Source organism: Leptodactylus fuscus, chromosome 7, assembly GCF_031893055.1.
Source record: "Leptodactylus fuscus isolate aLepFus1 chromosome 7, aLepFus1.hap2, whole genome shotgun sequence".
In the NCBI taxonomy this organism is placed as follows: domain Eukaryota; kingdom Metazoa; phylum Chordata; class Amphibia; order Anura; family Leptodactylidae; genus Leptodactylus; species Leptodactylus fuscus.
In genome coordinates, this window is record NC_134271.1 from 79,695,347 (window position 1) to 79,709,612 (window position 14,266).

The 14,266-nt window shown below is 44.4% G+C and overlaps 1 protein-coding gene across 1 annotated transcript; it reads right to left on the reverse strand.

The window, feature by feature from the left end:
• Positions 1-640: 640 nt before the first annotated feature.
• SNW1 (SNW domain containing 1) lies at positions 641-8,787 on the reverse strand. The gene is made up of 14 exons (XM_075282333.1): positions 8,691-8,787; positions 7,821-7,974; positions 7,517-7,678; positions 7,159-7,254; positions 6,915-7,021; positions 6,725-6,829; positions 6,580-6,649; positions 4,382-4,447; positions 4,170-4,286; positions 3,907-4,048; positions 3,728-3,824; positions 3,508-3,625; positions 1,541-1,701; positions 641-1,168 (listed from the first exon to the last, which is right to left on the reverse strand). The coding sequence occupies exons 1-14, from the start codon at positions 8,702-8,704 to the stop codon at positions 973-975; spliced, it is 1,605 nt and encodes a 534-aa protein (XP_075138434.1). The 5' UTR covers positions 8,705-8,787; the 3' UTR covers positions 641-972.
• Between the last annotated feature and the right edge of the window lie 5,479 nt (positions 8,788-14,266).

The following is a 14,266-nucleotide window of genomic DNA, read 5'->3' on the forward strand; positions in this document are numbered from 1 at the left end:
TTTCTAGGAGGTTTGGATGTCTCCCCCTATTTTTGGAAGCCTATATAAAACCATGATCTGTGCTCTGCAAGTAGTAATTTATAGATTTGTTCAATCTAAACTAGCAGTTCCTGCATAAGGCCCCACATAGCGAGACACAGCAAAAAAATAAATAAAAAGTGCTGCGTGAAAAAAAACACAGCAGCAATACATCACAATTTTTCCCACAGCGCTTTTCACAGAATCTTCTAGGTATAATCGACAGGCTTCAATTTCCAAAACCGCGACAGTTTTAGAAACTGCAGCATGCCTGCTGCACATATTTTTCCACCATTTGAGGGTGGGATTCTCTAGAGACTTTACTGTGAGTGTAAAACACTGCATTTTTTTCCCCCAGGGCAAATACACCACATGGGGCCCTTACACTGTCTAGAGCAGCTGCAAGATTTGTCCCCCTTCCCAAACTGGATGAACTCCCTGACAAACTCACTTCAGCAGAACCTTGGCTTAGGGAGTGAGGTGCAATTTAGATCATGGTTACAATTACTGCAGTGAAGAACGGCGAGTGCTATGCAAAAGCCTCAGGCCCTATATAGGAGGAGAATGGCCCTTGTTGACCAGACACTGAACAGAGACCTGTAAATGCAAATCTCCACAGAACTGAAGGAATTTTTTTTTGTTTATTTTAAAAAGTTCAAATAAAACGTCAATTTTCTCACCTGGAATCATAGAGCTCTGCAAATACTGTCCTACATCCATTTACACTTGTTAGAAGAGAAAAAAAAAAAGCCCAGAGACAAAAATTCTATGATCACTAGTGAAGCAAACTGTCAGGGCAGGCCTCAGGTAATCATGCCAGTGCTGGTACCTTATGAGCTCCTGGCCACCCACCACATATATACAGAGACACCAGTCACCATTTATATACACGAGTCCCTGGCCACATATAGTAGACCCATCTCAGGTTTCACAGTCCTTTTATATAGGGCTTGTTCACTCCTTCCTGCGTTTCTTCCCCTCATGGTCATGCTCCTTGCCACGGCCGCTGTCTGATGGGCGTTTAGAGCCTCCGTGCTGTTTGGCCTCTTCCAAGAATTTATCCAAACCAAACGGATCCTCTTCAAACTGTACGGGACCATCCCTACGCTGCTTTCGATCAGAGCCAGAGAAATCCTTATCTGGAACAAACCTGTGGAGATATGGGTAACATTAGCTTAAGTGTGCAGGATGAACATTCAAACAGGCTTCTGACAGATCCACAATAAACCACACAGCTCAGACAAGCAGGCATCATCCCGTGTCTCAATATGGCTAATATTTATGAGGCCACGAGCCAAACCATCTATAATCTTTTGTTACTGTGGGAGATTAGATATTGCCAGAGGCCTCTGGAAATGGACATAGGATCTAGCAGCTTATACGACACGCCACATCCAAGTGGAAAAAGTTAGAATAGAGAATGGTACTCTGTCCACAGCGGTCTGAAGTATAACCAGCTTTAGTGACTTTTTTTTTTTTTTTGTCAAGGGTATGGTATAACTACCAATATAAAACCTCTCACCTGTTGTTTTTCATCAGCGTGTCAATGTCTGCGCCGTACATTTCAGAGTCATTGTTCTTTGGCCGGTAGATTGTCTGTGCCACTTCTTTGCTGCTTCTCCATGGCTGAGAGTAAACATTATAAGTCTCATCCTCTCCATCTGCAAAGCCACTGTCCAATCCCTGTAAACAGACACATCCACAGATCATCATATAGGGAGTGTAGCAAACCAGAAAATCATTCTGTGCCATGCTAAAGCATTTTGAGGCAACTCAACATTCAGCAATATATTATACTCACAGCTTGCTTAACAGATATACGTACTAAAAATTAGGGCTGGACAATTAATGGTAAAATAACCAAAATCAAAAATCAGCTCAATTAATTGAATTTGCTCATACAAATTATTTGTATGCATGTCATTGAATGAAGGATAAGTCACTAAGGCCTGGTTCACACAGAGGAACTTGATACTGAATTTGACAAGAAAATTTTATGATTCAGGACTTTGATGCAGTTTCTAAATCAAAAATCTGCCTGAAGAACAAGTAGGTTATTTTTATTTTAATGCTAGTTTAAAAAAAGCCTGCCTCTGCCTCCCATTGAAACAAACGGAAGGCAGGTTTCAGACTGAATTTTGAGCCAATTTGGAGGCAGAACTTGCCTTAAAATCACCTCCCATGTGTAAGGAGTTTTGTTTTTTTGTGTCGCTGGACAGTTTTGTTGATACCATTTTAGGAATGTCTGACCTTGAGTATTTTCATTGTAGTATGCAATACTACAGTACTGCAGGCTATGCTAAAATCCCTATATTACTATTGAGAATGACACAGGCAAAGTTTAATAGTAATCTACCACCACCAAACCTGAGAGCCTTCAAAGTCTCCCAGCTGCCTAGACAATGGAACATCTCCTGTAAAATTGTAAAGTTTATACTAGCAATGCACTAACTAAGCATTGCCAGGGAGAGCCTCTCTCAGACACCTGACCCGTGGGACCAATCTTTGAAAGAAATAATAAATATGGTCGAGAAACTTAATCTCTTACGAGCTTTGTATTTTCTTGGTCCTACGCATTCCTAATTTGTTCATAAATGCTGCTGCTTAAGGTTCTTCCCATAATCTGCAGGCCACCTTCTATAGAATTAGCAGTGCTCTATACACATGCACAGTCTGCCAGGATATTATCAGCTGCTAAGGATGAAGCAATGTGCTGCAGAGATTAGCAGATTTAATTTTTTTTTTCTACCGTGTAGCTAATTTTATTAAAGGTATTTATGGACAGTAACCTTTTCACTATTTCATATAATTTCTTCATTTTCAGCCATTCATCGACAGCTCAAACAGCACTGGGTGCGTCCCCAATGCTGCGAGAGAACTCTCTCCAGAGCCGCCTCCATCTTCGTCAGCAACATCCTCTTCTTCCGGCGCAGGTTTCAGACTTCTAGGCCTCGGGCAGAGCAGACTGTGCATGCCCACAGGCCACGAGAAAATAGCCGCTTACACAGTACTATAAGCAGCCATTTTCTCATGGCCTGTGGGCATGCACAGTCTGCTTTGCCCGAGGCCTAGACGTCTGAAACCTGCGCCAGAAGAAGAGGATGTTGCTGACGAAGATGGAGGCGGCTCTGGAGAGAGTTCTCTCGCAGCATTGGGGACGCACCCAGTGCTGTTTGAGCGCTGGGGCTTGCCCCCAGTGATACAAGAGAACTCATTTGCATACCAGACTAAAAACGGGATTTCAGGCAAACAGCGGTGCAGAGAAGACAAAGAAAGGTAGGAGAAGAATAGCCTTTCTTAAGGCTATTCTGATGTGTTACTCAGAAAAAAAAAAAAAAGCGTTTGTATGATAGGATTCCTTTAAATTAAACCTAGTTTTAAATTTTGACACACAGATACCTACAAGTAGGCCCCTAATTTATGACAAGAGGTAACTGTGACAATCATTTCTGCTCCCATTTATTGTGCATATATGAAAGATGCTCGTACCCTGCTCTGATTGAAGAGCCTTTGATCGTATTGAACCTCTCCGGAAGGCCGCTGGCTTGGGATGCCTAAGGCGATCTGCTCACTGATATCCCTGTCCTCATTTCTCTGCAGCTTGGACCTGGTAGACAGTGAAGATACATAAGACATTGCTGTATAGACTCCTCGCTCATGTCAGGTAATAATACAGGCATACCAACAGCAACAGAGTTCTTAACCTCACCTCTTATCTGGAGCTGCTCTGGACAGGTTGCGTTCATGCTGCCTCTCTTTGCGTCTGTTATCACGGATTTCATCCCTCTCTCTGGCTTCATTGTCCTCTGTAAGATACATAAATACATAGTACAAGCTGTACAAAATACTGGCCAGCTTGCCCCTCCCCCCACATTTTCTGCCATTTACCCTTCTCTGCATGAGACTTTATCCCAGCTCTACGCTCTCTTGCAATCTGTGCCAACTCTCGCAGCTTCTCTTCTTTCTTCTCTTTTTCCTTTTGAGCCATCTTTCTCTCCACTTGGGCTCTCATCTCCACAGCTTCTCGAGCCTAAGAAAAATATTAAAAAGGTAAAAAAAACAAAAAAACAAAAAAAAAAAAACACAACAGAGCTTCTTAGTAACAGGTCAGGAAAGTAGACTGGAGATAAGAATACATGTCAGAAACTCACTTTCCTATCTGCAATGTATAGAGCTTCTGCTAATTTGGCAAAATTCTCGTTGATATGTACAGTCTGCAGCCCTCGGCCATCAGCAGCCAGACGCTTGTCCAGTGGGATGGTGTAACCCTGCGGAGAACGACAAAATGGTCACAAGAAATGAAGACAGACAAACCTGCAATCACTAGCTGTTCTTCACTGCTCAGCTGCAGATGGGGGCTTACCTTGGCATTTTTCCAATTGGAGATACATGGCGGAATCTTCCATTCCTGCTGCTCTTTCACAGTCATCTGTAGAGAATAGACACACAATAAATATATATGACAGGTCACTGGAAGGGAGTTAGGCACATCAACCATCTGAAGCTGAATCAAATACACTTCAAACTGGACAAGTATCAGCTTTAGCGGTTATTTACTCAACAGCAAAGAGGTTACTCAACATTAACCAGCCTGCTGTACCATGCATTCATGGCACTGACGGGTGGTAGATTTCTACACAGAAGCATTACAGTACAGTGCTGGAATTACTTAGTACAGCTCACTCCATCATTAGCAGTTGTCAATGGAACGGGTCAGTATTTGTTTTAGTTTGGATATTATTTATTGAAAAATTACAATAGTATTAAATATAGGCAAAAAGACAATTGCAATATAGCTACAAAGATGTAAAATACAAATATAAAATAGAAAAACTGCTAATAATCTTTACACAGTTAAAACATAAAATAAGGAAGGGGAATAAAAAGGTGCCAAAACCCAAAACGAACATGGGAGAGGAGTATAGCGCTCTAGTGCAGACGAATAAGAGGTGGGCGGAATCTTTTAACTAACAGTGAATACTGCTGTATGTTTTCAAGCTTGACAGATCCAAGTCTACTGGGTCAGTTTTTAGCTTCCATTTTTTTTGGGTGACGTGTTTGCAATACTGACAATAAAAACTGTTGGGTCAAGTGGGGAAAAAAAAAAACAAAAACAAACAAAAAAACAACACACCCAAAAACTGTCGTTCATTGACAGTTAAACAGATGCAAAACAGATGTTAAGGGGGTTCACAAGTCCCAAATCAAATGTTCATACTGATGATCTAATCACAGACCCCACACAGATCTACAACAAAAGCATGATCTGCGTGGGGTCCATGTCTCAAACTCTGACAGATCATATACTAATGACCTATCCTGCGGACAGGTAATCAGTATGAAAATTTGATATGGGGCCAGAAAACCCCTTTAAAAAAAACAAAAAAAAAAAACTGACACAGCTAGGAAAGTGATGAAAAATATGAGACACTAATGGGGAGGGGGGGGAAACAACAAAAAATTACACTTATCTATTTTTAGGCCATATGCACACAACTATGTACTATTTCAATATACAAGCCAGATTTTTCACGGCTAGCAGACTGACTCAACCCATTCATCTCTATAGCCCTATACACACGACCAAGTGTTATCATGGGCCCATGTATGTAGCAGTGAGCAGTCCTATACCTGTCAGTTTTGTGACTCAGGCTCACAAGATAAAGTGCACAGGTCCATTGACAGATGGGTGGCACACAGATATCATCCATATACCATTCAACCAAGGTCTTTTTTTCCCCACTGCTATGTGTCTGTAGCCTACGAATGTGTATTTTTGGCACTTTATTAAAGTGATCCTATCATACAAACCCCCTTTTTTTTTTTTGCAACATGTCAGAATAGCCTTAAGAAAGGCTATTTGTCTCCTACCTAGTGTTGTCTTCTCTGCGCCGCCGTTCTGTAGGAATCCTGGTTCTTGTCAGTATGCAAATGAGTTCTCTCATAACACTGAGGGCATCCCCAATGCTGCGAGAGAACACTCTCCAGCGCCGCCTGCATCTTCGTCAGCAACGTCCTCTTCTTCCGGCACAGGTTTCAGACTTGTAGGCCTCAGGCAGAGCAGACTGCTTATGCCCACAGGCCACGAGAAAATGGCCGCTTATACAGTATTTCATGTAAACGGCGGTGCAGAGAAGACAATGAAAGGTAGGAGAAGAATAGCCTCTCTTAAGGCTATTCTGATGTGTTACTCAGGAAAAAAAAAAAAAAAAAAAAAAGCGTTTGTATGATAGGATCCCTTTAAAATGAATCAACTGAAATGGTAGGGTATGCTTCTCATTTTGTCTGCGGCAGACTGTAATAAACCTTTCCTGCCTTCTCTCTGGGACCTCTGGCTGAAGTTATAGTCAGTTCCTTGTTTCAGCAGCTGCACAATTTTGGTACATCCTTGCAGAACAAGAAATCCACTATCCGGACATATACAGTCTATGGGCGGTCCAGAATGGTTAACTGCAGATTTTGGTGCAGTGGCTTAAGAAGAAGAAATATATAATCGCATCACTCTCTAAATCTGGCTTGAAGGCCGCCACTTGACCTACAGTTCCTGTAGGTGGCACCTACCTTTCTGCTGGGAGAATGCATAACAGGAGCTGGAGGAGATGGGGGTCCTCGAGGAATCTTCTTGTTTATTCTAAAACAAAACATAAACATTAGATTTCATTCTATTTTCTGATATCCTATCTGCTATAACCCAGAAAATACTCACTTAAAGCGAGGTGGTTCCATGGGGTCTTTCTGCATCTCCACCATCCGAATGACCCTTTGTTTGGCACCAGAGTTAAATGCCACCCCTTGTTGAGATGGTGTGTACCTGAGAGAGAAAGACATGTTACAATCACAATCTGAACCCAACCCCCCCCCCCCCCCCCCCCCATAACATTGCAGTGGTCACTCACCGGATGTACTGTGCAGGTGCCAGTTTGTCTGCTGCCCGCACTGGCATGGCTGCAGCAATCTTCTGGGACACAGCTTTATCTAGTGCCTGCCTGGTCTTTTCTGTCAGCTGAAAAATAAGTGTGGGAATTATTGCTGTAACAAACTGTAGGGACGTGGAGAGGGGTGTGTGTGCGTGCGTGCGTAGCGGCACCACCCAGAGACAATCAAGGAACTATTATGATAAACTATATATTCCCCCTTTACCTCTCGAATGGCCTCTTCATCTGGTCTCTGGAGATCTGGGTCATCTTCGTCCATCACTTCCTTAGGAACAAGGTCTGTGTATTTACTGAATATGACCTGAAGTGCAGAAAAAACAAAAACAAAGCAAAGATTGAAACAAAAAACGTGACAAGGCAAGATAGTAACATGCAATGAACTGTGAACAATGATGGGTTCATGAGGACAGGGGTGATGGGAGTAATACATAGCAGATCACTCTTGCAGTAGAGGTAAGATCCACGTGGATCTGCACCACAATGTGTTATGAGCTCTGCAATATCAGACATACTTTACAATTCTCATGATTGTTTTGTAACACATGAAGAAGGGCTTTTCTCACCTTATCCTTGGATTGGCCCTGACGAGCAATGGCATCATATTTAATCTTGCCCTCAGCATCCACCTGTACTGCTAGGGCGTTGGACATCCGCTTCTTTCTTCCCATTTCCAGAGGGTACTGAGCCACATGAATCTCTGGGAAGGCGCCGCCATCGCCAAAATCCTGAACAGATTACAAGAGAGTTTCAGAATAAATAGATACACACACAGACAGGCAAATCTGACACACCAGACAAGCAAATCCAACAGCAGACACAGACAGGCAAAACCGACACACACAGACAAACCCGCACATCCATGCTTACCTCCAGAGTCCTGGGCACCCATCCTTTACGATGGCCATAGGGAGGAGGTTCTCGGCGTGATGCTACCAGCGCAGTCTGCCGAGATTTCTGTGCCCGGAGTTTCTCTTCAGCTTCCAGCTGATCTTGGGAAAGCTGAGTAGGGGCAGGTAAAAAGCTGCAAGAAAAACAGAAGAAGATGGACCATTACTATAATAGGAAGTAATGTGTATAATAGTTACACTGACAGCAGAGAGGACTTCTAATTTTCAGGACCATAATAAGGTGCAGTGGCAGGAACTTTGCTGTATCTATGACAACTGTGAATTCACATGTAAACACAACACGAGATTACTCACCCACTGGCTAAATCTAACCTCCAATGGACAGGTCCCCTGAACCCCTCCCCAAAAGACATAAAGACTATATAGCCTCTGCAGGAAAGACCCCAAAGTCACCAACACACATCAGCCATATCTAACCTCAACTGATTTGGCCTCAGAGAATTAGCTTCTGCCTCTGACCAGGTAATACAAATATAACCCACACCCCACCCACAAAGGCTCTCCTGACAAGTCTATGGCCTATTCCCTTGGATCCGGTCTATGCAGCCATCAGTGACTGGGCCCCTTACATTGCCTAATAAGTCCGTCCTCTCACCCGTCTACCTCACACTTTCGTGCCCCAGCTATTTCCCATTCGTATACTGGGGCTGGACTGAATACAGCAGCCACTACCGCCCGCACTACCTAGGAGAATGTGGGGGCCACGGTAACCACCGACCTCAGAGCCGAAGTATAGGAAACCTCCGACACACTGAGCGCTCACATCTCCAGTCTAGCCGCGCTTACGTCCCGTAGTCCGGCCTTAGCAGCCTCGGCTCTCTATACTCACCTCGCCAGCGCCATCTCCACCAAAGGTCCTGCTCGATGCTAAATCCTGCTGCGCTGAAGGACCCTCGATGACGTCGCGACAGTGGCCAGTGCGGGGTTACACCGGAAGAGGAAACTGATGGGAGGATCGTGTTTAGCAGAGAGCTGCTCGTGGTAGGTATATTGTCACAGGAAGGGGCGTGGTCTCTTCTATCGTACCTCTGTGCTCTACAGAGGAAGGACAGCAGCTGTGAGGGCTGTTTTGTGGGACTGCATGATGGATAGGGAGTGATAGGATTATTTTGCATGGGACTGCACGTAGGAGAAGGCTGAGGGGGAGGGAGTGTTGTATTTACATGGGACTGCATGTAGGAGAAGACTGAGGGGAGGGAGTGTTGTATTTACATGGGACTGCATGTAGGAGAAGACTGAGGGAAGGGAGTGTTGTATTTACATGGGACTGCATGTAGGAGAAGACTGAGGGGAGGGAGTGTTGTATTTACATGGGACTGCATGCAGCAGAAGGCTGAGGGGAGGGAGTGTTGTATTTACATGGGACTGCATGTAGGAGAAGACTGAGGGGAGGGAGTGTTGTATTTACATGGGACTGCATGTAGGAGAAGACTGAGGGGAGGGAGTGTTGTATTTACATGGGACTGCATGCAGCAGAAGGCTGAGGGGAGGGAGTGTTGTATTTACATGGGACTGCATGTAGGAGAAGACTGAGGGGAGGGAGTGTTGTATTTATATGGGACTGCATGTAGGAGTAGGCTGAGGGGAGGGAGTGTTGTATTTACATGGGACTGCATGCAGCAGAAGGCTGAGGGGAGGGAGTGTTGTATTTACATGGGACTGCATGTAGGAGAAGGCTGAGGGGAGGGAGTGTTGTATTTACATGGGACTGTATGCAGCAGAAGACTGAGGGGGGGAGTGTTGTATTTACATGGGACTGCATGCAGCAGAAGGCTGAGGGGAGGGAGTGTTATATTTACATGGGACTGCATGTAGGAGAAGGCTGAGGGGGAGGGAGTGTTGTATTTACATGGGACTGCATGTAGGAGAAGGCTGAGGGGAGGGAGTGTTGTATTTACATGGGACTGCATGCAGCAGAAGGCTGAGGGGAGGGAGTGTTGTATTTACATGGGACTGCATGTAGGAGAAGGCTGAGGGGAGGGAGTGTTGTATTTACATGGGACTGCATGCAGCAGAAGACTGAGGGGGAGGGAGTGTTGTATTTACATGGGACTGCATGCAGCAGAAGGCTGAGGGGAGGGAGTGTTGTATTTACATGGGACTGCATGTAGGAGAAGGCCGAGGGAGAGGGAGTGTTGTATTTACATGGGACTGCATGTTAAGGAGCTGAAAAGAGGGATGTTTTATTTGGGACTGTATCCTGGAGAATCTGGGGGATTTAATTGATGTTTAGGGTGGTATAGGAGTCCCCGGGATGCTGTTGGCATAGAGGGAGACAGGGTCTTTTGGGTTCTGTTGGTGTTTGAAGGAGGGCAGGGGTCCTTGGGATGTATAATAGAGCCAGCACCCGCTGTTATCCATTTAGATCATGGCACCTAGAATGCACAGGTGTTACAATCTTTCACCAATCGCTGCCCTCCGGATCGTCACCGGAGAGTGTCGATCGGTTGCCATGACAGCCAGGAGCCTATCGATGGCTCCCAGGATTGTCATTACATTAGCTCTATTGCACACTGCCAGTGGCAGCGTCTAGTAGAAGTGAAGGCATTTTGCTACTCATATTGCAATGAATAGTATGAGTGATCAGACCCCCTAAGTTTCAAGGTCTCTAAGGGGTCTGATCATAAACATAAAAGAAGAAAAAAAAGTTTTAAGAGTTTAAAAAATAAAATAAGCTCAAGGCACACCCCTTTCCCTAGATCACATATAAAAGTAAACATAAACACATTAGATATCCCAATGCTTCCAAATACCCAAACTATTAAAATATTTACCCCATGTTTTGAACGGCGTAGCGGCGAAAAGAAATAAAATAGCCAAATAGCGTTTTTTTCAACACTTTGCTTCCTATAAAAATTTTTTTATAAAAAGTGACCAAACCATCAGATATTTCCACAAATGGTATCAGTAAAAATGTCATCTTGTCCCGCATAAAAATACGCCATGCCCAGCTCCAATACTTATTTTGCAAAGTTTTTCATTTTTTAAACGGTATCTAAAGATTACAAATACTACCGGTATATACATTTGGTATTGCCACACATAAAAGTTAAACCTATGTGAAATTGTCGGAAATGCATTTTTTTCTGCAATTGCACCTCATTCAGAATTTTTTTCTAGCTTCCCAGTACATTGTACAGGATATTGAATGGTGCCATTACAAAGTACAATTTGTTTCGCAAATAAGCCATCGTGTGAGTCTTTGAACTGAGAGATGTCAAAGTTATGGTTTTTGGAATGTGAGGAGAGAAAATGAAAGTTCAAGAATGAAAATTGGCCTGGTCCTTAAGGGGTTAAATTTGCTAGGGTCTCTTTGGAGAAGTGACACAGGCAGTGCAAAACCAAAATAATAAATATTTTATTGTGCAAATTGTCTTATTACATACACAGTTGCTATTTTTATGCCTTGTACGCCAGAAAACTGCCACAGTTGTGTTTAACTGAAACAGCCAACATGGTGTCAATGCAGGCCAGCCAACAGTAACTTTACAGCAGCTTGTGCTCCAGTGGTTTTTCTCTGTGGTCAGACCAGGCAGGCGAGCCTTCACTCTTCACATGCATTGAGGAGCTTTAGGTTCCCATGACCCTGTTGCTGGTTCATCAGTTGTCCTCCTTTAGAGCACTATTGATAGGTACTAACTAATATATACCATGAACACCCCACAAGATCAGCCATATTGGAGACGTCCCCCCACCCCCGTCATCTGGTCACAGCAATTTTCAGACGAGGTGTGGTCAGTCAGGCTAATGCGACTATCACATGGACCAACATAAAATGTATCTGGTTAAAGGGGTTGTCCCGTCACAAGGATCCTATCTATACTGCTTGTTAATGTGAATGTAAGACTTTTCCTAAATACATTGCTTCAGCAAAACTGCTTTGTTTGGCCAATATCTCACTTTATTCATTTTTTTGTGGCCACAGCCCTGACCTAGCTGCTCCTGAGTCAAGTGATGTGTCTGCTGCTCTCAGGGGGGAGGGAGGAGGGGCTAAGTGCACGGGAGCGAGCCTGGAGGGGGGGGGGGGTAGTTTACCCTTTGGGGGAAGGGGCCACCAATGCAGGGTTAGATGCCGGCACAGGTGAAGCCAGCAACATCGCTATGCTTCTGCCCTGCATGAAGCAAGCAGCAGCAGAAGCGATGCTGCTATTCCGGGGCGGAGGAGCGGAATAGCAGCATCGCTTCTGCCGCTGCTTGCTTCATGCAGGGCAGAAGCATAGCAATGTTGCAGGCACCTGTACCGGCGTCTACACTACCTGGCATCCGCTGTAATAGAGAGGCGGATGCCGGGGAATGTTAGACGCCGGCACAGGTGAAGCCAGCAACATCGCTATGCTTCTGCCCTGCATGAAGCCAGCAGCGGCAGAAGTGATGCTGTTATTCCGCTCCGGGGTCACATATGCAAAGCCAAGCGGCGAGATGCCGCCGGCCCTGCGTGCACGCTCATACACCAGTCTAGCCTTCACAATGCTAATACAGACCCGACACCCTGTCGGGTCTGTATTTGCACTGTGAAGGGTAGACTGGTCTATGAGCGCGCACGCAGGGCCGGCGGCATCTCGCCGCTTGGCTTTGCATATGTGACCCCGCCCACCAATGACGAGACAAAGCCGGAAGGCAGAAGAATTCACAGAAATGAAGACTGGTAAGTATGCGACGTGGGACAACCCCTTTAAGTGTTGTCTCATAGTAATACTTGTCATCTCTCCTAGGAATGTCTGGGAGACTGTCTGAAGAGCTGTACTATCTATTGGATACCCCCCCACAAACCCCAATGCCCCTAATTTTGTTGCCAAATGTAACTGATCCTTAGGGGTAGTTGTCTGAAACTTTTTGTGACTAGTTGATAAATCCTGTTCTAGTACTCAGAAGGAGCTGGTCCTTTAACCAACTAGGATGCTGCATCTTTAAGCTGAGGCTCCACAATCCAGAAACGCAGCTTTTTTTGTTGCAGATTTAACTTTTTTTTTTTTTTAGCCAAAGCCAAGAATAGATTGAGCAGAAAGGATTCCTTGTGTAGCTACTCTTGGCTTTTGGTAAGAAAACCACGGTAAAATCTGCAACAAAAAAAAGCTGTTTTCTACAACATGGGGCCTTATACAGAGTAGAGCAGGATAAATCCTAGTACACACAGAACCTGAATCCTTATGTTCAGCACTGGCTGTATTCTAGTATCAGGGTGACCAAGTGTTTTAGCCCACTAAATCTAATAATATAAATACAATGTTATAGGCCATGTTATTGATGTGATCACCTGATATGCAAGGGGCGCCAGTGTCATATGATATAAAATATTGATAATTTATCCACACTCTGCTTCCTTTTCAGTAATGGCGTAAAAGAAGTTATTTGCGCCAAAACTGTTTCACATCATAGGACCTGTATAACGGAATCAGTTCTCAGCGAGCGCCACTGTAGCTTGAAACAGCCGATCAAAGCCCCATGGAACGTAAAGGGATTCTATCATTAGAATCTCATGTTTTCCTACTAAGACATAGGAATAGCCTTAAGAAAGGGCTATTCTTCTCCTACCTTTAGAAGTCTTTTCTGCGCCACCATTCCAGTGATATTCCTGGTTTTCTGCGTATGGGATTGAGTCTCCAGACAGCACAGGGAGCATCCCCTGTGCTGCCTGAAGACTCTCCAGTGACACCCTTCTTCTGCAGCCACGCGTCCTCCTGTGTCTTCTTGTGGTAACTGCCTTCTGTTTTGTAGCGGCCACAGAAAAATGGTTGACAAGATATGCACAGTCTGCGCATGTCTTGTCGACATTTCTGTGGGCACTACACGAGTGATGGCAGTCACCGGAAGAAGACGCAGGAAGACACACGCGGCTGCAGAAGAAGAATGGTGTCACTGGAGAGTCTTCAGGCAGGTACAGGGGACATTCCCTGTGCTGTCTGGAGACTCGTTTCCATACGCAGAAGACCGTGAATATTACTGGAATGGCGGCGCGGAGAAAGACTTCTAAAGGTAGCAGAAGAATAGCCTTTCTTAAGGCAATTCCTAAATCTTAGTAGTAAAATATGGAATTCTAATGATAGAATCCCTTTAAATCAATCAGATACGTCATTAATAAAAAGGACCAAAATCCAAAAAGTGCTTTGGAATTGGTGCCATAAAAAATCTAAATAAATGAAATCATTATGATGTTTAAAAAACAAAACAAAAAAAAAACAACCCACTATTATCCTTCTATGCACATTCCATGCCCTTTCCCACATGGGATTTAGTTTTCTTATATAGAGCAGGCTAAATACTAAGGTTCGGGTCCTTCCGCCCACTAGGAGTTACACTCTACCGTCCTGCTCTCTGAGCCGAAAAAAAACAATCTGTTAGACCGGAAATGGAGAAAAGTCACGTGAGCAGTCCAGGAACAGCAGCGCGTCTAGATGTGCAAAAAAT